The sequence below is a fragment of the Bactrocera dorsalis genome, chromosome 3 (genome assembly GCF_023373825.1).
Source record: "Bactrocera dorsalis isolate Fly_Bdor chromosome 3, ASM2337382v1, whole genome shotgun sequence".
In the NCBI taxonomy this organism is placed as follows: Eukaryota; Metazoa; Arthropoda; class Insecta; order Diptera; family Tephritidae; genus Bactrocera; species Bactrocera dorsalis.
In genome coordinates, this window is record NC_064305.1 from 86984069 (window position 1) to 87010980 (window position 26912).

The window sequence follows — 26912 nt, forward strand, 5'->3', positions numbered from 1 at the left end:
GGATAATATTCTATGGAATAGACCACATTCAGCACACAGTGAAGAAAATATAGCAGCCGTAGCAGAGAGTGTATACGAAACAGTGGAGAGTCGGTTTGAAGCAACTCGTACTGAGGTATGGAACGACTTGGCGCATTCTACGACGAGATCCTAAATTGAAAGCATGCAAAATACAGCTTGTGCAAGATCTGAAGCCGCTCGACCTTACCAAGTGACATCGATTCGTTCTCTGGGCTCTTGAAAAGTTTCTGGAAGATTCGACGTTTTCGAGCCAAATTTTGTTCAGTGATGAGGCCCATTTCTGGCTCAATGGGTATGTAAACCAGCAAAATTGCCGCATTTGAGACGAAAAGCAAGCGGAAGAGATTCAAGAGCTGCCATTTCATCCATAGAAAACAACGGTTTGGTGGTGTTTGTGGCCGGTGGAATCATCGGTACATATTTCTTCAAAAATGATGCCGATGAGAACGAAACCGTCAATGGAGACCGTTATCGCGTCATCATCACCGACTATTTGATGCCTGGAAATTGAAGCTCGTGATCTCGGCGACATTTGGTTTCAACAAGATGGCGCCGCTACCCACACATCAAATCAATCAATGGATTTAATGAGAAGTCGTGTTCTCTCATGAGCAGATAATTTCACGTTTTGGGCCGGTCGATAGACCACCAAGGTCATGTGATCTTACACTGTTCGACTTTTTTCTGTGGGGATATGTAATGTCTTATGACTATGTGAACAATACCGCTTCGATTGAGGCCTTGGAGTAAAACATCACGCGTGTCATTCGCAAGTTACCAGTTGAAATGCTCGAACGAGTCATGGAAAATTGGACTCAATGGATGGACCATCTGAGGCCAACATTTGAAAGAGATAATCTTCAAAAAATAAATGCCAAGTATAGCCTTTTAGAAATTTAATAAACATTCCACACTAAATTTGAAGTTTCTGTGTTTTTTTGTTAAAGATGTAGGGAATATCGACATAGATCACCACCCCCTATATGACGATTTTATGATTGCTACAGTAAGAACTTCTTCATTTTTCTCATGTTTCGTGAAGAGATAGTGCTGGGAGCCTATAGTTAATGCCCAAGTAAGACAAAGGTTCAAAGATCTTCAATGACTTTCTACCAAAACCATTTGTCCAGCGGTAAGGTGAAGAAGCACACTACATCCACTGTATACTAAGTACACACATATTCGTGCTATACATATATGTATGTAGAGAAATTTTAGATTTCACGTTTCAAATTCATACAGAACATGACTTCTTGCACTTAAACATGAAATTCCACCCAAAACCATACTTGTTTACGTCAAGAAAGTAAAACTATTTGAACCCAAGTGACGACAGCACAGACCGGTTGGGTCGAGCAATAACAAATATTTAGTTAAGTCGGCTTAAGCGGTTCACTTTCGAGACCACGGCAGCCACTCACAGCCACTTGTATAGTGTGGGCCAACTTTGCATTCCGGCTGAAAAATGCAGAACTCCGCCAAACTGTAAATGCAATAAGCAACGACCCGCGATTTCTAACTAACAACGCGGGCAATTGAAGGCAGCGCCAAAGCGAGTATGTGCAACAGCGTCTAATGCCAGCGCATGGAGGCGGCCAACAGACAGGCGGCACAGTATTATGAATGGCCTGACAGCCAGAGGAAGTGAGGCAAAAAGGTTGCAGCGATCGAAAGTCAGTCAGCTGCGGCCAAATTAGCCGACACGACGGCACGATGGACGCTAGTTAACTTGGCGCGCTAACGACATTGCTGAATGTTTGAGCGAACAGGCGGCGTGGAGCGCGAATGCAGACATAACAAAATTCATTCATTGCTTTGGCTCACTATATATGACTAGGGCGGGGAGTGGCGCTGTGGGGTGATGGCCGCAACGCCCGGTTTAGTGGTGTTGGCGGGTGAACGCGTCAAGCGACAAACAAGTTTATTAATATGGCTAAGCGAGTGAGCGGTGAATGACAACAACAAGTAAAAACAAGAAGTATTAGTAGAAAAAGTGTAGCGGCGGAGGGCGGAAAGACACCGAAAGAAGTCAAATTCAGTTGGTCACTGCGTTAATGTTGGCGACTAAGCCAAAAAAAATAATTGGGAAAAATCGTAAAAAATGTGGACCAAAACTACGTCGCGGTGCGTTGGCCTCAATTAAAAATTCATTTCACTCTCATTTGTTGGCAACGCTGTGTTTTGTTTTGCTGCTGTTGTCACTGCCGTTGCGGACTGACGCGTTGCGTCGCTCTTTTGTTGGGCGCCTGTAAACGCTTTGGTAGTTGATTAAAATAACAACAAATGCAACAACAAGCGTGTGCTAAGCAGACAGCAAAATATTTGGCTTAAATGTCTTTCTGCTTCTAGCAAGGTTTTTAAAGCACATACATACATATACGTATGTGTGTGTATAACAAGCAACGGTAAAAGCGTGAGTGAGCCGCTGGCAAGCGGGAAATAATTTCGTTAAAAAAAACGAAACACAAAAGCTCCATTTAAAAGAAATATATTAATAACAGTAACAAAAGAAATATTTATGGCGTAAAAATTAAATCATTAGCAAACAACAATAAATATTTGAGCTGCCTTGGCTGTTGGTGTACCACTAAAGTTGTTTTTTGGAATTTCTTGTTTTGCAAGTAACTCAACTTTTTTGTTGTTTTGCTAGGTATTCCGCTTCCTTAAGTCAACATAATAAGTTGTAGCTGCTTAATTTGCATAGCTTTTATTTGCCATATTAAATTTCGGATCTTGGTATTGTATCTACCGAAGGTTTAATGGCTTCTTATTTGCTTTATGTAATCAGAAAATGACGTGATCGCAGATTATTGGACGTAGGTATGTGCATATAATTGGTTGTATACTGCACTATAATGAGTATGTGCTAAATTTGGTAAACTTTAATGGAAATTGTTGAAACGATTTTGTTACAGAATGGAGAAGGACTAAAGAAGTCTTACGTAACGTCACTAATAAATGCGGATTAAGTATTTTTTACCTTGTTTTGCTTTATTTTACAGGCTGCTAACCGCACGATAAAGCTATATCAGTTGCGTCTTTATTTATTAATAATATCGATAAAGCATATTTTCGATATACATATATCGATAAAATATTGTTACGATAAATATCGATGCCTTCCATGAAATCTACAAATTTTAATTTCCTATCAATAATATCGATGGAATAAGTATCTATGAATATCGATAAATTTTATGTCGATAAATAACGATTTGCATTATGAAATGCGTATATTAATTTCAGTTAAAATAATCAAGAATATCGATACATTATAAATTCGATAAATATCAACACGCACGATGTAACTCATTATATGTATCAGTTTCATTTTTTCTTAACAAAAATATCGATAAATTAAATTTTTAAAATATATTGCTTCGCAAGCATAACTATTATACATATATAACCCATAAGTAACGATAAACTATAAATATCGATAAATTATGTGTCGATAAATATCGTTTTGAATTATGAAATGTACCATAAGTACATATATTTATTACTGTCCAACTAATTAATAGGATCGATTAATTATAATTTCGATAGATATCGATATCGCACATTGGAACCTATATTTATTTAATTTTTTCCTATCAAAAATATCCATACAGTTAGTTATCTACATACTATATGTAATGAAAAACCAATATATCGATAATTCCGTGTCGATAAATATTGATTTTCCCCAGGATCATATGTATTATAAGTATATTAACTTCTGCTCAACTGTTCAATAATATCGATAAATTCCAATTCCGATAAATATCGATAAATTACGCGTCGATAAATATCGATTTTTCCTAGGATTATATGTGCTATACGTATATTAATTTCTAAACTTTAATATCGATAAATTGAGATATCTGTGAGACAACCTATAAGTTATAAAGGTAGGTCAATTAACTTTTCGATAATAATTGATACGCGTAATGAAACATATCTATACTAATTTCATCTCAACCAACCGATAAATAAAATGATCGATATGTATCGATAAACTATAATTATTGATAAATAATTTTCGATAAATAAACGTAGAAAATGTGTAATGACTATAAATGCTTTGATGATTTAAAAACATCTTTGATCATTAAGGATCTGACTTTATCGCCATCATCGCGCTGGAACATCTTTGCTTCTGTCCTACCTTATATACAATACATAGAACTAGGCTTAAATATCTAGCAGCTTCGGAGTTCAAGACGAAGTATGAGGAACCTCTATCTGGCATTATGAAAGCCATATAAATCTGTGATTGGTGTGACAATCAGTGTAACCAATCAATAATTCCTGAAAGGTAGCCCATATCACTGACAACGTTTGTACTCCAAGTGACGCTTTCAAAAGTATTCTTCTTAAATTAATACTAACTAGTTTTCGTTTATCACAGTTTTTCGAAAATTTTTCAAGAACTTGTCAACGCCATTACGTCACCCTTTGAAGCTTTTGTATTTATTTTTTGCTTTAAGCAATTTTTGGGATTATATACCCACATACACATATCTCCATCTACTTTTGTTTACACGCCAACACGTAGTGGACATAAACGAAATCTTATTTATTATGCATGTGAAGGGTCACACAACTCCAAATGACAAAGTCACGAGCGCTTTAAAACAAAAGCTGAACAAAATGAAAAATAAAACAATAAATAACATAAAAACGCTCGAAAATTGTCAAACCCCAATGAATGATTACGATGAGCCCGAGTGTAGCTGAGTTGGCGTGGAAGAATTTCCGATTTTATCCTTATTTGCGTTTCACATATTTGTTTTTGTTGCCGGTACTTGCACTAATCGCACTTTATATGTACATACATACATGTGTAATTATTTGTAGATAATTATCGCCTGATATCATTGTTGTTGTTGTATTAGTTCAGGTATTTACGTGCACTGAAATTATGGGCTGTGCCGAGCAGTCGTAGCCTTGGCATTCGCAGCGCCGAATTTGGTAATGCCAGTGTTCTCACTTTGTAGTTACTTTTCGATTATTCATTGTTGTAGGGTAAATATTATCTACACGGCTTTTTATAATACATATAATAAGTACATATGTATGTATGTATGTGTTTGAGGCATGTACTTTTTGCTTAAATTATTATTTGTTGTTTTTTGGCGCTATATGAATTCTATATTTAGCTTGTAATTTCATTTCGCTTATTAAATACAAATTCAAATTCCGAATTTCTCGTATTTTGTGGGTTTAGCTTCATTCATTGCATTTTTAATATTTCAATCAAATATTTTTCATTTTGCACTCATTAAAATTTTTTAAAATTATTTTACGACTTTATTTGAATGAATTTTATTTCATTGACAATAAACTGTTTTTGCTTTTTAATAATGACTTTAATGGAATTTTAATGAAGCGCTAATGCATTCGAGGGATGAGTGTGCTGTCAAGCTCTTGAAATGGGCTCGGAGTATGCTTGAATTGCGAAGTATTTACAATAATAAAATTTATGTGAAATCGGAGATTCTCAGTGACCTTGAGACTATAGAGATCTATATATATATGTACATATATACTATATATAGTTTGGAGGATGCTCAGTTTTACAGTGTCTAGTCGGGTGATGAGTACTTTCAAGCAAATCTTAAAGGTACCACCCTTTTCATCAAGAGAGCCGACTTATTTTGAAGATATTTTTTTATGCCAGACATATCCTCGAAGCTTTGGAAAAGTTACAATTTTGTCTCCAGATTTTTTCTCTTGGAAAGTTCGGTTCAAATTTGATCCGATAATTTCTGTTTAATATTGTATTAAGCAGTTGAATTGACTTATGAAATAAAAAATGTTCTATGCTTGTATAACGAATGTACATATATTAGAAAAAAATCTCTGAAAATAAGTATTTTTTATCTGCCTTTGCTTTATTTTATATTGGCTTCTAACGGCACGACGGAAACTAGATCCATAACATTTTTACTTATCAATAATATCGATAAAGTATATTTTCGATAAATATCGGTTCGCCTTATGGAACCCATAAATCCCAATTCCTTATCAATAATATCAATACGATTAGTTATCCAAAAGTAACGATAAACCATAAATATCGATAAATTTTATACCGATAAATATCGATTTGCGCTGAGAATATTTGAACAATACGTATTGATTTCATTTCAACTAATCAATAAAATCGATAAATTATAATTTCGATAAATATCGATATGAACGATATAACCTATTATATCAATTTCATATTTACCTATGAAAAATATCTATATATTATAGTTTTAATAATTATTATTCCGCACGATGGAACATATAAAATTTCATTTCAACTAATCAATAATATCGAAAAATATCGATACGTACGTTGGAACCTCTATCAATTAATTTTTTTCTCATCAATTATATCGATAAATTGAATTATTTATGAGTAAACCGATAAACTATAAATATCATTCAATTACATTTTCGATAACTATTGACGATTTTTTACTTTTTTTGAAACATTTTGTTTAGTCCTTCGATTCCTATATGCATCTATAGAAATATTATTCTTTTGAGTTTTGTTTTTTGCATTTTATGCAAAAAATCTTTCCAACGCCAGACACCTGCTTTCAAAGATGCTGTTGTATAGCGGAAACTTGATCAAGGGAATCCGAAATTTTTCAATTAAATCACCAGTTATGTTAGTATATCGGCAAACGTGGGAATTATTTTAATAAAATTGAGAGAGCATGTTCTAATAGCGGTGCATCTTTGTGGCTGAAATGGATCAAATCGGGTAACAACTTAAACTAGTCTCCATATAACCCGCTTGAAATGTTCGGTTACATCCGAACTTAGCCCTATCTTACTGGTTTCTATTTAGTTACTGAATGCATCTTCATAAAAAAATCAAAACAAATGAATATATCGATGATCACTGAAAAGTAGGGAGACAACTATTTGTTCATTTTTCAATAAATGCCGATAAAAGCGTCTTTTCTCCCTTCCACCTGAAATTCAATAAGCATAAAAAGTGAATTTCTAACTAGTTCCTACACAATTTCTACTGGTTTACTAACACTGCTTTGTTGTTGTTGCTATTGTTCCGCTTGAACAGTGCCAAATATGCAAAAATGCAAAATGGAGCAACAGGCGAGAGCAAAAAATGCAAAAATCGTTAAACTGCGATCAAATTACGATTTTATGCAACTCGCAGGTAATTGCTTGCAACAGCAACAACAAGTAGCTACTACAGTGGAGACGAGTCGTTTGAGCCGCCTGCCAAACTCATTAGACGGAAAACGTGCGCAGAGACGCAACGCAATCGAAAGGGAGAGAGCGTGCTATTAACTGTATGCAAACGCAACTCATGGCATGCTTCCATTAGCACACACACACACATGCATTTCTAAAAGTTTATGTAAATTATTTATTGTACATTTAGCTGTTGTAAACCTATATTGGCATGCGGCATGCAACACAAAGTGCCGACTCTAAGGAATTTATCGTTTCGCTTGCTGTGACGTAAGCAGGTAAACAATAAATGTGCAATATTGGGTGGCGATTGTGCAATATTTTATTACAAACATTTCGGTACGTTTGATTGATTTCCACCGCTATTCAGTGCATTTTTCTACTGTCACTTGTCTAGAGTGGGTAAAAAATTGTTCGAAAAAATCTGAAAATCAACACATTTCATTGACATTAATTACTGTATCAATAATAGCTTTAATTGATTCGTAGAATTTAATTAAGCAGTCTAATTAGATTTTTTTCTATTTAAAATCCATTTAGTTCACTTCATATATCGCTCATTTGCTGCAAGACCGGCATAAGTCAAAAAAATCGATTCTCCAGAAAACGCGTTTAAAGTTTTCAACTGACTACAACCTTACACGGTGACTCCAACCTTACACCTCTTCTCAAGCGGAGCATATAAGAGGTATCCGTATGAATTTTTCACTCAACATGAAGTATGATATAACGAACAATTCTGCAGCATTAACTCAAAAATCACGTTTTTTGATTTATGCCGGTCTTGCAGCAAATGAGCGATATGGTCAGCTACAGCTAACAATGTTGATTCAATGGAAAACTATCGCCAGATACTATTTATCCATAACTTCTACGAGCAATGGCAGATAATTATTCTAAGTTTACTCTCCTTTAATGGGCGACCAATTACTAACATATTTTGCTACAAAAAGTATGATTGTGGCACAGGTTAAGCAAAGTACGTCTTCAAGCAGATCTGAATGGTTTTTGCTAGCAATAATGATTTTCAAAATAATTTTTACAACTTGGTAACATATGGGGGACTCACCACTTGTCATAACGCATCATAAAATCATAAATTTTTATATTTGCTTAAAAAAATTGTTGCTGAATTAGATACAAAAATGAGTATAAGCAATTACAATTCTCAACCACCAGAATTCCAAACAATTTTTAAGAATCTGTATCTAACCCTGAAAAGGGTGTATTAAGTGTGCCATGCAGTTTGTAACATTCGAAGATCATATAAGTTATATATTGGGTAGTCTAAAAAGTCTTTTCGTATTTTTTCAATAGACGTTGTTGCAGTCGTATATCTTCAGTGCCATCAATCACATTGTGTCAACCCATATAATGTTGGAAAGATGAGATTAAGCTTCATTTAATCTAAAAAAAATTAAATTCGGGGAAGTTGTTCAAAAATGAGTGATATAATGAAGAAATTCGCTATATTTTGAAATTTCTGTATCAAAGGGGAAGAACGCCACACAAGAAACCAATGAAATTTGTGAAGCTTACGGAGACGATGCTGTACCAGTTCGTGTATCACAACAATAGTTCGCATGCTTCCGATCTGGAAATTTCGATGTGAAAGCTGCACCTCGCTCTGAAAATGGAAAAGATATGGAAAAGACTGACCAGGACCGTCACATAACCAGCCACGATATCTCTAAGGAACTTAACATTCATCATCGAACGGTTTTGAACCATTCAAAAGTGGCTGGCTACAAAAAGAAGCTCGATGTTTAGGTGCCACATGAATTGTACATTTAATGGACCGAATTAACAGCTCCGATTCTTTGCTGAAGTGAAATAAAATCGAACCATTTCTAAAGCGTGAAGGTGGACCAAATACGACAACAATGTGCGGAAAAGATCAAAGTCCAAGCGTGGTGAAGCTCAACAAATGGTCGCAAAGCTATAATTGACGCCCTGAAGGTATTTGGTAGGATTAGAAAGGAATCATCCACTATGAGCTGCTCCATTGATTCTACATTTTACTGTCAACAACTGATGAGATTGAAGCAAGTAATGGAAAGAAAAACGGTCAGAACTGATCAAAAAAAAGTCCTTCGCCTTCCATTAGGACAACGCTAGACCAAACACATCTTTGATGACTCGGCAAAAACTGGAAGAGCTTGGCGGTGAAGTTTTGATGTATCCACCATATATCTCTGACCTTGCACCATCCGACTACCATTTGTTTTGGTCAGTGCAGAATTCCCTTAATGGAGTAAAGTTGGCTTCAAGAGAAGTCTGTGAAAATTACTAGTCGCAGTTTTCAGTTTTCTTTTGAAAAGTTCTTAATTTAAAGATTTTTTGTGTATAAAAATGCACTTAATACATATTCCATTTCAAATTCTATTACCAAACCCTTTAAATGTATTTAAAATTCGCTGACTTTTAGCCATTCGTTTTCACAACTTAACATATTAAAGTTAAGCTTACGGCATTATTTGTAGAACACATGCAAATCGCCAGTCATTTCCGGTGGACAAATGTACACCATGCCATGCTTAAGAGGGTGTGGGCATGCCAGCTAAAGACAGTTATATACAAAGTTGTGAATAAATATTTATGCATGTCAAGCTAAGTAGGTTCCTTCCGCAGTATTTCCGCACAAAAATAGGTAAATGGATATTGCAAAACGTAATTGCAGTTAACTTATACGCACACATATGTATGCATATACCTGTATATATATCGCTGACTTGAACAATTGTGACTAAATAGCAAAAACACATTGCTTATTAACACACAACACAATGAAGTTCTCTATATGAACGAAAAAATAAAAACAAAATATTAAGCATAAGATTTGTTGCTGTTGTGGTTGTGACAATGGCAAGATGGCCTAAAATGTGCAACCCACACGCAAATTGCTTGAAATATGCCAGCATACTCGTACGCTGTATACCCGCACACACATCTCACCCGCCATTGATTCTAACGTGTTCTCGCATAATCACACACATATTGCGATTTAAGCCCACATGCGTCCCCCACAGCCGTCTCTACATATCAGCGCTTAAGTGTGTACAAATGCGGTGGATTGGTGTAATTTATATTCATGCCATGTTAACATATTAGGCGAACAAGTCCACGTTTGCCCATGGAGCCAGCTCTAAATGTAGTACGAGGAAAAGACTGCTTACACATGTGTTGGTATATATATGTATATATGTATATACATGGGTACATATGTACTAATTTGTATTATCAATGAAAACGCCTTATTTCCGAATTCAAGCTGCCATAAAGAGTTAAATAATGGCTTGACATTGTTGTTATTAACAAAGAAGTAGTTAAATATTTGCCACGCGGATATTGCTGGCATACGATTTTTCCCACTCATTTGTGTTCTAATTAACATATACCTTTAATTAAAATAAATACTTACTCAATGAATACAGAGTTATTGTGGCCAACTTTAGTTTACTTAGAACATAATTCAGGTTTTTGTATTTTAGTTTAACCGCGGAGAATCTGCTAAGGAGCTATAGCGAGTATGCCTACAACTTCAATAGAGAAGCTGTGATGAGTAAAGCAGTTAAATGTTTTTTTTTATTTATGGAGATATTTTGCTTTTCTATCTCAAAACCTGTCATGAAAATTTGCCCCCAGTTTAGAACAATCCTTGAGACAACGAACGTCACAGTTGCTAATGGCGAGGGATTAAGAGATTTTGATAAACAAAAATTAAGCTTTCTAACCCCATCATTTACACAGAGGCAACTTCAATTATTGATACAAAATATATCAATTCACTAAAAGTGCTTATAAAAAGCAGCTGTTAAGGCACTGAATTCTCTATATTTTATGCATGAAAGTCTGTTACGATATAATTTTCAATAAGTTTGCCCATAAAAATATAGTTCTACCAGTTGTTTGTTTATACCGAACCCTCTAGAGATATTTATGAAATGAGTTTACAGTTGAAAAAAAAGAAAACATTGTCTTCCTTCGCCCTTAAGCCATAATTCCCTACACAAATAAAAAAACTATACCCTACAAGTATTTGATTTTGATCCATTAGTTTATCTGGCAGTGCTCTCATCAGAACAATTTGTAACGAGAATATACCAATAAACGGTTTACGAGCATAAAATTGGAACTTTTGATCTTTAGATATCGATTATGTGAAGGGTTTTGTGTTTTCAGGTACACTGTACAAGGAGCGATTTGTTAAGGTATCAATTGCAGTGCTTTTTGAGCGGTTGAGACATAAAAAGAAATTTTTGTTTTTGAAGTTAGCATTCAAAATCGAAGCATTTATCTTCGAATGTCGAAATAGAAGTATTGAATGCACAATTATTAAGGGGTTAAATGGGTTTACGGGTTTAAAAAAATAGACCTTTTTACTGTCTTAATAAATTCTACAATATCTCTTGAATATTGTCCTACATTTTCAAGTTTATCCTAGTATTAGTTTCGGAGATACAGCCTTGAGAACTTGTGCGTACGAGGCTAGCTAGGCTAAGTGCGCCGTCTTGAAGCGCGTTTTTCTCGGAACTGTGTTTTTGAAGTCGGTTGGCAAGATTTCTTGAGAAGTACTCAACCGATCTTCATGAAATTTTACACAGGTCATTGAGATACCATTCTTAAAGACTTGAACTATGGAATTTTTTTTTCGATTGCAACTATTTAAAAAAAATATGTATTTTTCTTTCGTCCAAGTTCTAGGTTATTTAACTAAAACACATATTTTATTTTGTATGATCATGTTACTGCCAACGCTGGCGTATCTTTTTTCGAGCCATCGGTAATGGCCGAGTTTAAAATATTTTTTTCCAAAAATGTCAGAATTTTTTTATTAATAGTGTATGAACATTTCTAACAAAATCTTTCATCTTTTATATGAGAAAACAAATTTCGAAAAAAGCTGTTTTTTACCCTAGGAAACTCATGCAACTCCATAAGAATTAACGGAAAACTACTTACAGAAGTATTATTCTTAAATATATATAGGGTGATTTTTTAAGAGCTTGATAACTTTTTTTTAAAAAAAAACGCATAAAATTTGCAAAATCTCATCGGTTCTTTATTTGAAACGTTAGATTGGTTCATGACATTTACTTTTTGAAGATAATTTCATTTAAATGTTGACCGCGGCTGCGTCTTAGGTGGTCCATTCGGAAAGTCCAATTTTGGGCAACTTTTTCGAGCATTTCGGCCGGAATAGCCCGAATTTCTTCGGAAATGTTGTCTTCCAAAGCTGGAATAGTTGCTGGCTTATTTCTGTAGACTTTAGACTTGACGTAGCCCCACAAAAAAATAGTCTAAAGGCGTTAAATCGCATGATCTTGGTGGCCAACTTACGGGTCCATTTCTTGAGATGAATTGTTGTCCGAAGTTTTCCCTCAAAATGCCCATAGAATCGCGAGCTGTGTGGCATGTAGCGCCATCTTGTTGAAACCACATGTCAACCAAGTTCAGTTCTTCCATTTTTGGCAACAAAAAGTTTGTTAGCATCGAACGATAGCGATCGCCATTCACCGTAACGTTGCGTCCAACAGCATCTTTGAAAAAATACGGTCCAATGATTCCACCAGCGTACAAACCACACCAAACAGTGCATTTTTCGGGATGCATGGGCAGTTCTTGAACGGCTTCTGGTTGCTCTTCACCCCAAATGCGGCAATTTTGCTTATTTACGTAGCCATTCAACCAGAAATGAGCCTCATCGCTGAACAAAACACGCGCGCGAAACACATTTCGAACCGAACACTGATTTTGGTAATAAAATTCAATGATTTGCAAGCGTTGCTCGTTAGTAAGTCTATTCATGATGAAATGTCAAAGCATACTGAGCATCTTTCTCTTTGACACCATGTCTGAAATCCCACGTGATCTGTCAAATACTAATGCATGAAAATCCTAACCTCAAAAAATCACCCGTTATATTTTTGAGTATATCTTTTATACATTTCTAAGTATATATCTACGCGACACTCACCTGCATGCCCGTTGGACGCAAATGCTCGTTCACCCAATTGCGAAATGTGTTCGCCTGTATTTCGACCCAAAGGTCCTCGTTGCCGCGTATGTTCATGCCCTTGGCGGCGGTGCCCTCGGGGCTGCGCGCCACCAAGCCGGCATGGGTGATCTTCTGCGTTTCGGTGCTGCCATCGGTGTTGTGTTTCAGCAGACCGGCGTGTGTCACTTTGGCACCTTTAATATCTTTCACATCCATCCTGCGCGAGGATGACTACACACTGTCACTGAAGCAATTCGTGCACTTATTTTTTAATATTCGGATTCTTTTTCTTTTTTTCTCGTTGTTGTTGTGAAAATAGTAGAACAAAATGTGCGAAATTCGGCGTTTAACACAATTTGCGTTTTGTTTTCATAGTGAACTTCGCACAGTTACGTCTAGCGTTAATTTAATTTTGTGTACTAAATATATGTAAGTACACTAACACACACTCAACTGCACAGACACTCGCACAAGCACGAGTGCGGGCTTTGTTCTTTTTCAATTTTTCAATTTGCCTGTCGGAGGAGATTTATTCGGTAGGCAATCACCTGCTGCGCACTCACTTATTTGGGCGTTTTAGCAGCTTGCTAACTCTAAGCTTCTTTTAATAAATTGCGATTTTGAATTTTTCGTTTCGTTAACGCTGAAATTTGAGGAAAGAAAAGCTACAATTAACACTACTTAAACACGATTTCAATTTACTCAACAATTATATAATAATATTTGCCAACACTTTTGCCTTTGTAGGCAGCCTTAAAAGCCTTTGAACAAAGCTACAAAGATAAATTTGATTTTATTCACAAAAAATTACCAACTTTTCACGCGTCGAATTCTGGGGTGTGCGCGCTCAGCCACTGCTGCGCTCAGACTGAAACGCGTTTTTAGCCAAGTTCGCCAATTAGTTTTGGCGAATGTTTGAACAAAAAGCAAAAATCTATTCAAAAATCCGCTCCGCTTGATTCGTTCACCAACACCAGTGCACACTCGACTCAGCTCAGCGCCAACCCACACAGTTTCAACCTTTCAAGTCGGCCTACTCACTTTTCGTAGCAAGCAACTACAACAATAACAACGATAAATCAACAACAGCTTAGCTCTTTACAGACATATTTAGACTTGGCTTGCGAAACCTGCCACAGAACGTCAACAAATCGCAAAAAACGATGACGTCATGCTCGCTTTTCGAAAATGAAAATGAACAATGCGAGCGCTCACCAACACACATGCGCACGCGCACACTGCACGCGCTCTCTCACCACGCGCTCACTTAACTGATCTCTCTGTGTTGCGGCGCTCTTGACCAGCACACACAAAGTGGCTGGTTCCCGCTTTAGCCGGCGATCGGCTGACTTTTGTTTCTGCTCCTAGCTTCTCACTTAGTGTGCTGAGCTTTTTTCTTGCTGCTGCGACTTGACTAACTTGTTTTTGGCTCAGAAATAAAAATTCGTCAGTTCGCTGCTGCGTAGTTGCTGCTGTTGTTGTGAAGTCGAAAAATAGTAAAGTAGAATTTTGAGTGAGCAACTTAATGCGAAATCATACATCAAAGAGTGCGGGTTAAAAAGGCTTAAAATAAAGTTATAGCAAAGTAAACAACAGCGAACAAGCGTCAAAAAGTGCAGACGACAATGCTAATCAGCGATCAAAACGGATTACACTGAAGAAAATTGTTTGTAATACACTGGAAAGAAGTAATGTTTTTTTACGAAACTGATGAACTCTTTTGTAAAAGTATTTCTGTCCCACTAGCCGCAGAGTGAGAACTGGTAGGAGCTTCGCTGCGGTTCACTGTTGGATGTTTGAGCCTCAGGCGAGCTCGGCAAACGCTGGTTAACTACCAATCACAAGCTCCTTCTGGCTTAGTATAAATCGATGGATGTCTAGTGATCTCATTCTGGATAAGCTGCTTCAAAGAAGTTGCGATTGATTCATTACACACTTCCCTTTCAAATGATCTGCCTTAGCTTGATCAGTGCTAAAATACCTCGGACCTCATACTTTTTGACATTGAGTTGAAATTGCGGAACTATAAATAAAGAACGCTGAATTTGAGAGTAGAAAATTAATCGATCAATTAAAATGGTTTTTTGAAAGTTTTCCAAAATGGGGATAAAGGTGAACCGTTGAGAAGGTTAAATGTTTCGTGATAATATTCCAGATAATTTTAGTACACTTTTTTCAAAAAAAGGACAACTTTTTATTCAGTTTTGAGCAGGGTCAAAGGTAGAGATCTCTGAAACGAAGCACCTTCAAAGATTTAGCAACGAAGAAATCGGAATTTTGTTGCGTCAAACACAGGTGAACTTGCGGACCTATCGAGAAAGTGTGACCTCGATAATTCAAACGCGAAATATGAACTTTTTTCGTAACAAGTGGGTGGTTAACTACTTAGTAAGAAGTCTCAAGTATTACCCTTTTTATATTGTAGTATTTTTAGTTTGAAACTACAAAAGTTATATGAAGATTTATAGACTCTTCAGTTCCAATTATAGAACTCTTTGATTGAAGTATCTAAGAGTAAGTGATTTATTACGCTTTTTAATGCGCTTAACTGTTTATACTTATTACGCGTTATTACATAAGCATAACTATAAACTACACTCGTGTTCTGTGCACAATCACAAGTCAATAACTTGTGAATGAAAGCGCCGTGAACAGTTTTTCATTTCTATTTGCCGATAACTGCTTAGCCTCAGTCGCCAGTTCATTATGGCCACATACACATACACACATAAATTAACAGAACCACAAAAGTAGTCACCTATGGTGCGACGGTTGAGTGAAACCAAATGAAAAATTCCAGAAATTGCTGCCTTCGAGTTGACACCTGCGCGCTTGAGTAACCAGCTGCGCTCAGCTCAGCGTCTCATGCTGAGTTCTACGACAATATCTAATACTCCTAACGCAAGTACTCGTACGAGTGGGTATGTTTGTTTGTTTGTATGTATTACACGACTGTAAAGCTTTTCGCATTTGGAATCTCACATTACAACTCGGAAAAGACTGTTCGCTTGTCGTGATGTCATAGTTCTGGTATTTTGTTGTTTTGATTTTTAGTAATTTTTGCCAAACCTAAAATATTTTTACAACTTTAGTTTAGTTTACGACTTAAAACAGAGGTGATTTAGCACGTATTTAATATATATTTTAGGAAGTTGAAAGATATGTGGGGTTGAACCCGGAGAAAACGGATCTGCTTGTGTGCATAAGGCAACCTTTTAAGTTGACAGGCTACTGCAGTATATTTTAAGCTGAGATTTTTGCTATTGCGAAAGCGGCGGCTAATAGATCGAGAAGACCGCAGGAACATCTATGTAGGCAGCCAAGCAGCAATCAAGACAGTAACCTCGTATCGCGTATAGGCCATAAGTATCTTGGGATGCAGGGCAGCAGTAGAAAGTGTAAGAAGTAAGCAACTTTACGTCTACTAGGTGCCAGAATATTTATGAATTTCCATACAACCGAAGTCAAAATGTAGAAATGTCTGATCAAAATTGACCCGGACTGACAGACAAAAATTCTTGTCACGTAATTCAATATAAATCTTTATTATAAAATAGGCTTCTGAGTCAATACAGGCATGACTGAGGATGGCCGGTGGGTGTCGATGCATATTTGTAGCAAATTGGCAGACTTTTGCACAGTTTCGACGTCATATTCTTAAATCCAATGTTAACTACGATGAATGTGGAATGTCTACTCTACTCGACGACGTAAATATTCAATTCTTTTGGCCCGATTTAAATCCAAAAGATTAACCAAAATGTATTGAGTGCATCCAAAAGAGATATTGAGAACCTCTCCTCAATCTCTCTGATGCCAACACGACGATTTGCAAGCATTGTTTCTCTAACTTTTTTAATGTTATCATCATTAACAGAAGTGCATGGAAGACACGCATGAAGCAAGTTTTCGATACTGTACGACCTTCATTGAAACATAAATAAAAATTGTGCTAATCTAGGACAAACTTTTTTATTTTTAATGACTAGACAGGGTCAAATCGGATCAGTTAGTAAATACTTTATGAATCAATATTGTGTGAGGAATTATATATTATTCTACGTTGGAAGTGATCCCACGAACCCCCTTTAATAAAGAACACAATATTTTAAGTTACTTATATACCAAATACCTCCTAGAAAATCTTCAAAATTCACAGAACTGTTCCTAAGCAAACAATATTCTCTAACGGACTTATGGCAAACTTAAGGTAAGTGAAAAATTTACAGTAAGCGAAATTTGCATTCGAAATACACATATGTATTTATGCCAATTCTACCAAAAACTCAATCAAAATTCGTCACAAAGTCACTTTACACAAAAAAGAAAAGAAAAACCTCTTCAATTGAGAAACGAAAACAACTTCGACAAATAACTGAAAATCCATATGGGAAAATACATTAGAAATGTCACAACCACAATTTATGGTGAGAAAATCCGCTTGCGAACGCTGGCAATCAAAACTAAGCGCCAAAGCAGGTGCGAAGCAAGCGCGTTGTCAACAAAAAAATATACGCGCGAACAAAGAAAATGCAACGACACAGACACACTGACAGCGTGGCAGCGGCACGGCTCAATACTTTCGAGCGAAAAAATTGAAGAATTATTGAAACTGCGACGGCGTAAAAAGTAAAAACTAATCCGCTTCGCTGCAGATTGCCAAAAAGGTGCACCGCAACTGATGGCTGGTGACATTGTGTGCATGTATGAGTGTGACTGGCTGTGCGAGTGTTGAGAGTGTGTTTGTGGTGGCAGTGCTTTGCGTCAGCGTCGTGACAGTTGCAATGCGCAGGAAATCGCTGCCGCCTTTTCCGTTTTGTGTCACTTTAACTGACACAAATACGCTTAGCAACAACAACAACCACAACAGCAACTAAGGCTGTGTACAATTCTGCATGCAGGCAGGCAGGCCGCCAGTTGGCTGGTGTATTTTCTAGAATTGTTGTTGCTAAGCGCCCATAACGAGCAAAAACGAAATGCGAATGCAAATAAAACCTGGCATTGCGTAAAATAGCAGCAACAATAACAATCAAACTGACGTTTATCGTTTGAAGTTTAAATGCCAAAAATGAGCGAAAAGAACCGTGAGGCTTAAGCAAAAACAATGTGCAACGCACGAAGTGTACACAAGTTGCAGTTGTTGTACATGTTTGTGTGTGTTTGTTGGTTCGTAAAAATCGCAATTTTAAACGCAACACACACACAGACAAAAGCTTACACACACACATATATTTAGAATTACAAAATATTGCGCATAAAAAATTTTACGACTTTGGTTCGCGTTGCCGCCATCAGACATCAGCTTCGCAGTATTCGCTTTCATCTGCGCGTTGTCAGCTGTGTGCATGCGTGCGTGGGTGCGAGTGTGTGTGTGCGTCGTCCAATATCGCCATACCCGTTACATTGTTTTCGAATTCACCGTAAACGTACGTTCGTCACCCGTTCGCCCACGAAAATATTTGCTTGAACGTCACAGCAATTTATTTCGGTGCTGATATTGTTGGTTGTGGTTGTTGTTGCCTTTACAATTTGCCCTGTGAGCCATTAGCAATGCATTTTTGGCGAATTTAATGCGCTTGTAGGATATGCAATATCGCACAAAGTGCCTCGTACGTCTACGAGAGAGAAGTCTTCGAAGAGTGGAAAATATGATATGAAGGTGTGGAAAACTTCTCCTTACTTTGACTTCGGGAAGCACAGATACTGCAAGTTCGGCTTTACAATGTTTGCAATCGCCAATAGCTTCGGAAAGTCGGTAATATACCGGGGAGTGTGAAAAAGTAGTCTGCACGTCGATGTGCTGAACAAATATATCGTTAGACTCAAGAATTCCTTGCTTAAAAGTCATTTCGAATTAGAAAGAGATGCTTTTTCAAATACGTTATATCCATTATGAAGTTTTAAGATCGAGTACAACATCTCTCAAAGGTTTTGTTAGACAACTGGGTTGGCTTAGGCTCTTTTGTAGCCAGTCCTAGATATATTTTATATGTTTCGAAATAGTTAATATTTTGGAATAGTCTTGGACAGAAAAACTGCTGTGGAAGCATTATTGTGGAAAACAGAGTGGGAAAAGCCAGCAATGCGTTACATGAGTGTAGGCAGATGTTCGGCACGAGAGGCTCTCTCCCTTTCTCATGCGCTAGTGCTACACAGCTATTGTAATATAAATTCTACTACGAGTATAGGGTGCAGTAGTACGATGGACAGACGTACGGAAATCCACCTACCGGATACCCATGGAAAGGGTGAGTGATTGATTACGAATTTATAGACATGTGGCAAAAAATTTTAATGGAAAGTCGCCTAAAACCTTAATAATGTGATACTAAAATTGTAATCAGGTGATTTAGTTTTAAAAGTTTCAAAAAGGTGGCAACCCTATTAAGTCTGTATTTTTAATTTTAAATATTCTTACATCTTTTTCCTTTTTTGCTGTCGGTGTGCTAATTCTTTTGTTTTAATGAAATGTTGGAATAGGAATTTATTGACAGGTGGCAACTCTTCAAAAAAATTTTAATAGAAAGTCGTCTAAATGCTTTACAATGTGATACTCAAATTGTAATCAGGTGAATTGTTTTAAATTTTTCTTTTCAAAAAGGTGGCAGCCTTATTCAGTATTTTCAACTGTAAACTATCGTATAAATATATACATACGTATGTATATATTTATTCTTTTGTTACTGTTGAGTAATTCATTTATTTTACCAAAATATTTTAACAAAAATTTCTAAACAAGTGGTAACTCCCCACAAAAATATTTGAAGTGAAAGTTGAATAAAATTGCTCGAATTGTAATCATTTGCTTCTAAAATGGCTGAAAGATAAATTTTAAACATATACCTTTCTAAACAGGTGGCAACTCTCCGAAAAATATTTGTATCGAATTTTGAATAAAACTGCTTTAGTTTCACATTCAAGTTTTAATAAGTTGTTTATCTCATAAAATTGGCTGGCATAAATTTTAAACAGCTGACAACCCCTCTCAACTAATGTTTTCAACGGTAAGCGCCATAAAGCTTTCCAGTATGTTCATCTCAGGTTTTTTTTTTGTATTATCAACTTTTGTAACTTGAAATTTTTAACAGTTGATAACTCTTTTAGTTTAAAATCTGTTATGAGTAGGAATTTTCAGCATCTAACGGTTTTAAACATACTTTAGCTGCGTGTTGTCTTCATTAGGAGCTTTTAAAATTTCTGCCAGCGATGAATGCAATTTTGCCTCACATCACATTATTCTAAAATGAGTAAAATAAATCGTGTGTTTGCTTTTAGTAGTAATTTTTTATAATTTTTCACATGAAAATTGGGATGGAAAATTGGGTTGACCTCAACAGCTATCCAAACAGGGTCGATATAAAAAGAATGCCAGACATTTGCTTATCAAAATTTGCCATGAATTTATTTATTTATTTATAATTAGCTTAACCTCGATTGCATGCATCTATTTTGTATATCAAATCAGAAAAATGTAAACCAGGAACTGAATTTCACAGACAAAGCCAGATGCCTCTGCACACGCTCAAACAGATTTAATTTGCTGTAAAATTAGTTTTAGTTTAAGCAAAAAGTATTATAATCGCAGTAAACAAAGACAATGCAAGCACGCACACAAATACATACACAAAAATATATGTATAATATAATTTTATATGCTTGGGTGTTGCGGTGCATTCGATTGTAAAGAAAAATATCACAGTCACAGCTAATCGCATGACTGCATTCGAAAACAATTTCATACACCCATTTGAGCATTTCAACTGATTTTATGAACTCTGTATATTGTTTTGTTGTTTTTCTGTATTTTATTTGTGCTTTATTATTACTTTTTGTTTGTGATGGCGATTAATGCACGAGTCATTTTCTGATTTTCAACCCGTTTTCCTTCATCACAGACACACACATCACACCTATTTATTTAGCTACAGAACCTCGCGCATACAGTACATATGTGCTTGTACATAAATAAATATATATGTATGTATTTGTGCTGGCGGGTAGTTGCATACAAATCGACCAAACAATGACTAATTGCACGCATTTTAAGTTCAATGCCAATGTCAGCTGAGTTTGGCCCGCAGCCGCTGAGGTGAGTTTAATCGCGCCAAGTTGTGCAGTCATAAATGTTATTGTGGCTTATAGCGCTATATACATATGTATATAAGTATGTGTGTATGTGTGTTGTTGTGCTTAGATGAGTGCGGACTGTCAGTCTTCATGCGACAATGTCACTCATGAGATCACAAGCTTTCTGAATTGACTTCTCGCTGCAATTGACAGGTGACTGATGGCGCTTAGCAAATATATTAAGAAAAGTGAAATCGTTGCATGAGGCATAATGACCGATGCTGTCTTTTTGAATTCCATAAACGATAATTGTAAAAAAGGAGAAAAAATATGTATAAAAAAAATCTGAAGTGTGTGAAGTGGACTGAACGGATAGCATTATACGAGTAGCATATAGCTATCAAACAAGCTGACCGATCACAATCTTATATGAAAACTTTATTAATTGTAGTATTACAGCATCGGCGCAGACAAAGTCAACTTTTTATCGTTTCTTACTGCATTCTCTGAACTTCTTCTTCCCTGAACTAATTGTTGTAAATATTTGAATAATATTTCCCATAACGCCACGCCCAACTGTTCGTCAACGACGCTCCGGGCTACCGCATAATGGCAGCTTTATCTCACCACACCGCCATTAGCTGCTCAAATTGTATTTGTTTTTGCTTATTTGTTGTAAATATTAAGTAATTTTACAATTATTTACTTGTTTCACTCGCAAAAACGCTTTGCATGTCGCCGCGATAAGCGGATAACCTCACTTTTCGGCGTGTCAGCATTACAACGCTCTGGCTTTTTGACTCGCCGCGCGCCGCTCAATGCTTAATTTGCTTTGTTAGATAACTACGTACTTGCTTATTTTGTTTAAAAGCATTTTTGTGTGTTTTTTTATTATGTTAATCTTGTTTTTGCTCGTTTATTTAGGATGACATCAGTTTATTTTATGAGTTTCTAACAACATCATTTAGTTGTTGTCGCTGTTTCACTGTCACTGTCGCGTTTTTGATTGGTGTCATCACTCGGTGGAATATATTAGATAATAAGGGGTATTAAAATTGATTTTAGTTGTTATGCAGTTTTTCATGTTAGTAAGGCTCATTTGGAGGTGGGAAAATTATTTGAGAGTTGAAATTTAATAAAGTGTAAATTCTCACTTTTATGGTGACCTGGCTGAAAGGTAACTAAAATTTTTTTTTATATATTTTTTTGGAGTCAAAAAAGCTGATATCTCTGGCTAAGAACTCTGTGAAGTTTTCACAACCGCATTGTATATTTATCTAGGTTAGAAAATTTCACGTATACTCTTCTAGTATCGCCCCAAATACCTGATCTGCCTTGAGCTAAATGTTGACTTCCATGCTTGGAAGTACTTAAGGCTCTGATTTGACAAAAAAAAAATAGCTTCAACTCTGACAACTTAACCAAATTCAAATTAGAGCTGCATTGAAATAGCCTGGGCAACAAATCAGAGAGATTTTACTACTTAAATTAAAAAATGTGAAAATATATATTTCCACCCAAATTTATTGCGCTTCATTAAAAATACCTGTACTTGCTGCAATGCTACGATGTATGTGTGCAATTGACAATAAGATACCGCATGTAACTATATATTTGTTTGTGTGTCTCATCGCGTGTGTCACACATGTGCCAGAAAAGCAGTTACTTGATTATCATAGATAGAGTTAACTGACGCCTCATGCACTGCATTCTAATTGAAACGTTCACAATGGAGACAGCAGCAGCTAAGCCCACAAACAGGCGATAAGCTTACACGCGCGCTTCTAATTGCAGTCAAAAGAATGCGTTACATAATACACTCACTTGGCAATGATGTGCTTGTAGGGCGGAAAGTAGAAAAGACGAATGAAAACAAAATGCCAGAGAGCTACCTGTTGCGAGTTTGTGTCTTAAGTCTTCTGTTTGCGCTGCCATGCATGGCATAATTACCAACTCAGCATATATTTATGTATGTGCCAGCATATGTGCGCATTCTGTGATGAACTTGGAAGCGACTGTCTGCTATAACAGTACTTTCAGCGCAACTGCGCCACACCAACAACAACAAATATGTTTATGCGTTTCATTGCGCTGCCTGCTGACTGAGCTAGAGGCATGAATAAGCATGTGAATGTGAATGTAGAAGTGGTGGAGGAAGACGCTGCGCAACATTTTCATTTATGAAATTCTAAGTTTCGTCTGTCACAGCCAACATCAGCACTGCATTTAGCACACATAACTGACAAATTCATCGTCGGATTAGCAACGCAAACGCAAGTTCCATTGAAATTCACGACTCATCTGCGAAATTCGGTCAACGCTTTCCCAGAATTTTGGCTGCTAAGCTAATGAGCAGATGTGCATGCTTAAAATTTTATTTTTATGTTTTAATTATAGCGTAAAATATACTAGAAGTTGAAAAGGAAAAACAAGAATAGCAGCTAGAAGAGTATTCGCTGTTAATTGGTGGAAACGAGTTGATAAATCGATTGCTAATCAATTATAAATTTTAGAAGTGATGGCGATGCAGCAGGGTGGGATAATATTAGTGGCAGGTTTGATAAACTGGACGTAGGGAGAGCTAGGGTATAGCTAAAATGTTGCAGTTGCGAGTAGAGAGGTGGAAAGCAGATTCTTATTTAATAAATTTAAGCCCTTCTCAAGCAAAGCAGTTTCTTGTTTAGTCAGTTTGAGCCCTTCTCTAGATTTATTTAGTAATTTGAGGAATAATTTCCACTATTAATATTTATTAAAAGAAGATTCTAGGTAATTATAATAAATGATAAACGTATTTTAGTAAAGTCTGCCTGGATGCGCAGCTGGGACTGTTTCGTAATTAATTTACTATACAGATCAAGTCAACTTGAAAAAATTAAACCTGTGAAATCGATTAAGAGTTAGACGAGGTAATAGTTTATTATATCTGAATATAAAGCTGCTGTCTTATTGAAAATGTGGGCGGAAAACATTACCGATCGATTGCAAAGGTCTTTAACTGAAAATCACGCCCAGATTCAGTTAAAATAACTCAGATTTACTGACTCCTGGGTGAGTCTTTGTGTGCACAATAAACCCAAGCTCGCGGTGCATCCCTCGTTTATCAATCAACACCTATAAGGACCTTTAATAAACCTATAATAAACGGCATGAAGACATTGACTTCATGAGGTAGAAATCCATATCAAAAAATTAATCGAAAAATTTAAAAATTCATGGCTACGTACTTTTGAAAAAAGGTTCATGTTGAACTGAATGCAAGCCGAAGCTATGTAAGTCTATGTACAGTTCACTATGTTTATGTTGAAGTTAGTATTATTTAGAGTTAAATTTTGTTTATCAAGGTGAATTTGAAAAAAAAAGAAGAACAGAAATCTTATCGACTTTTTCCCTCAGCGGAGATATACTAATTCTATTTGAATATTTCTAGACATTTTTGCACATAGTAAGCCTTGAGTATATCACTATAGAATATTGGATCATCCGCCTTCTTATGGCAATTTAGTTCAAAGGGGACCTAAATCAGGTTTCATGCAAAGGAAGTACAAATTGAATGTGGCATAACTACTCTATGCATAACTAAACTGAAAACCTAACCTGGCAACAATTCGCTTTCAAAGGAAAAGCTTTTACTAGTTCTTTTTAGCCAGGTTGTTTGACAAAAGCAACCTTCAAGTCGATTTACCATTACTTAGTAAGGATAAAGGATATTTTCAAGATTTTGAAGGTCAGTTTGGATTACAGCTATATGCTATGGTGTTCCAATTTGAACAAGTTGTTCGGATAATGTAGCGCTAGCTTGAAAAATAATCAATTTTTTTATTTCGTAAAGATGTCTTTTCGAATAAAAAAATGTTCCATACAAGGACTTGGCTTTCATTGTTCAGCTATGTTCTATAGTGATCCGTAATCGTCTGTTCCGACAGTTCTTTGACGGAGAAAAGAACGTTTGTAAAATTTGAGACCATCATCACAAAAATTATGATACCAGTGCGGGCGGAGGACATGTCTAACGTAAAATCACTTTTCATAAGTTTCTAAGTGAAGGAAAATCGATATAATAGAAACCACTCATATAGAAACAAAAATGGAGTTTTGGTTATAAAATGGTTATATATTGGTTATCATAAACTGAAACAGAATGTAAGTTTTGTTTATAATATGGTTATATATCGGTTATGTATTGGATATATTGGAGAGGAGAAGTTTGAAAGTTTACGATGCATATATCTGATATGATGTAGTAAATTCTAAGTACTAAAAACCTAAATTTCGAATTTTCGATATTACGTAGTTTTGCATTTTAAGTGACGATATACTTTATAGGGTGCCTATAATGTCAAGATTGCAGTTGTTTTCCTATTGAAAATTCTCAAAATAAATATATATATTTTTCAAAGCAGTTTGGTAACTCAAAACGCCGAATATAGCTCTTGAAACATTTTTGCACATACAATGTTCTATGTACATCCACTTCAAGCTAATTTCTGCACAGCTTGTGATTTCGAAACTTAACGAGAGTGTAATGTAAAAGCCTCATAAGGTGTTTGATTCGAATTCGACGACTATTTTTATGGCATCAGTGATCCACACGTGTCATCTTAATCAAATCTTAATACCGTTTAATGGATATTGAGACCTTTCATATATCCGGATAGTCAAAAAGTCCAATTGAGATTATCGATCCGACTTTTTATTTATAGTCTCCATACAAACCGCCTTTAACGGCATTATTCTAAATATACTATTTTACCTTCTCGCTTAAAAACACATTACAACAAAACTAAATACCTCGAAATTTTAAACAAACTAGAACCAAAAGAAAAGAGAAATAAAAAATATCTACCAAAATTTATTCCACAACAGAACTTTATGGCGCTTACAAGTGAAAGTGTTCTCCAGCATATGCTTATCGCATTCGATCTCGCTCTACTAAGCTTAATTTTTATTTTATGCACACACAACTGTTTGTTGCTAAATAAATATTTTTAATTCAGTTCGGATTTCGCTTTTCGTGGCATATGTGTGTTTGCAGATTCGCTTAATGAATTCAATAACAGATTCATATCAGAAATGCCAACAACAGCACAAACAACAAAAATATGTTAACACAAAAATGGGGAAACTCGTTCGCGCAGCGAGAAATGCGCAAAGCTGAAAAATGAGCAAATTCACAACAGCAAATAGTAGTGTTGGCAACAACAACAATAGCAGCAAAAGCAGTTGTGTAGCGAACGAAGTGGTCAAAAAGCAACCACGCAAACACAGCGTTAATCAACAGCATTCCAAAAATACACTTTTATTTATCGGTGTTGTGTGTGAGTGGCGGCGGTGGCGGTGGCACGCAAAGCGCAACACACGAGCTTAATGCCCGCCCGAGGGTTTCAACGTGTGAGCGCCGCAATAAAAAGTAAAAAGGTTTCAAGTGATTACCGCACGAAGTAATTGCAAAAATAGAGACAAGCGAATATTGTAGAAATTGAATAGAAAGATAGTGAGTGAGCAGCACGGCGCTTTTATTATAAAAAACTCTGGCTTGTTTACCAAATCGATGATAAAATTAATTTATTGAAACACAAGCCAGAAAATATACTTGGCAAAAAATATTCGACAATTATTTATTATT

General features: G+C 36.1%; 2 protein-coding genes across 4 annotated transcripts in view; both read right to left on the bottom strand.

Annotated features, from left to right (window-relative positions):
* The window catches only part of LOC105229673 (filamin-C), a 74857-nt gene extending 60848 nt beyond the window's left edge, over positions 1-14009 (bottom strand). The window contains exon 1 of one of the 3 annotated variants that reach the window (XM_049453705.1): positions 13202-14009. In XM_049453705.1, coding sequence (XP_049309662.1) covers positions 13202-13438 — 237 coding nt within the window. In that variant the 5' untranslated portion in view covers positions 13439-14009. The remainder of the gene's footprint in view (positions 1-13201) is intronic. The other 2 variants (XM_011210099.4, XM_049453707.1) reach the window with 2 other exon arrangements.
* Positions 13508-26912, bottom strand: part of LOC105229714 (cyclic nucleotide-gated cation channel beta-1) — a 93326-nt gene continuing 79921 nt past the window's right edge. The window contains exon 11 of the mRNA XM_049453710.1: positions 13508-13865. The gene's annotated coding sequence lies outside the window, so the exon portion shown is untranslated. The remainder of the gene's footprint in view (positions 13866-26912) is intronic.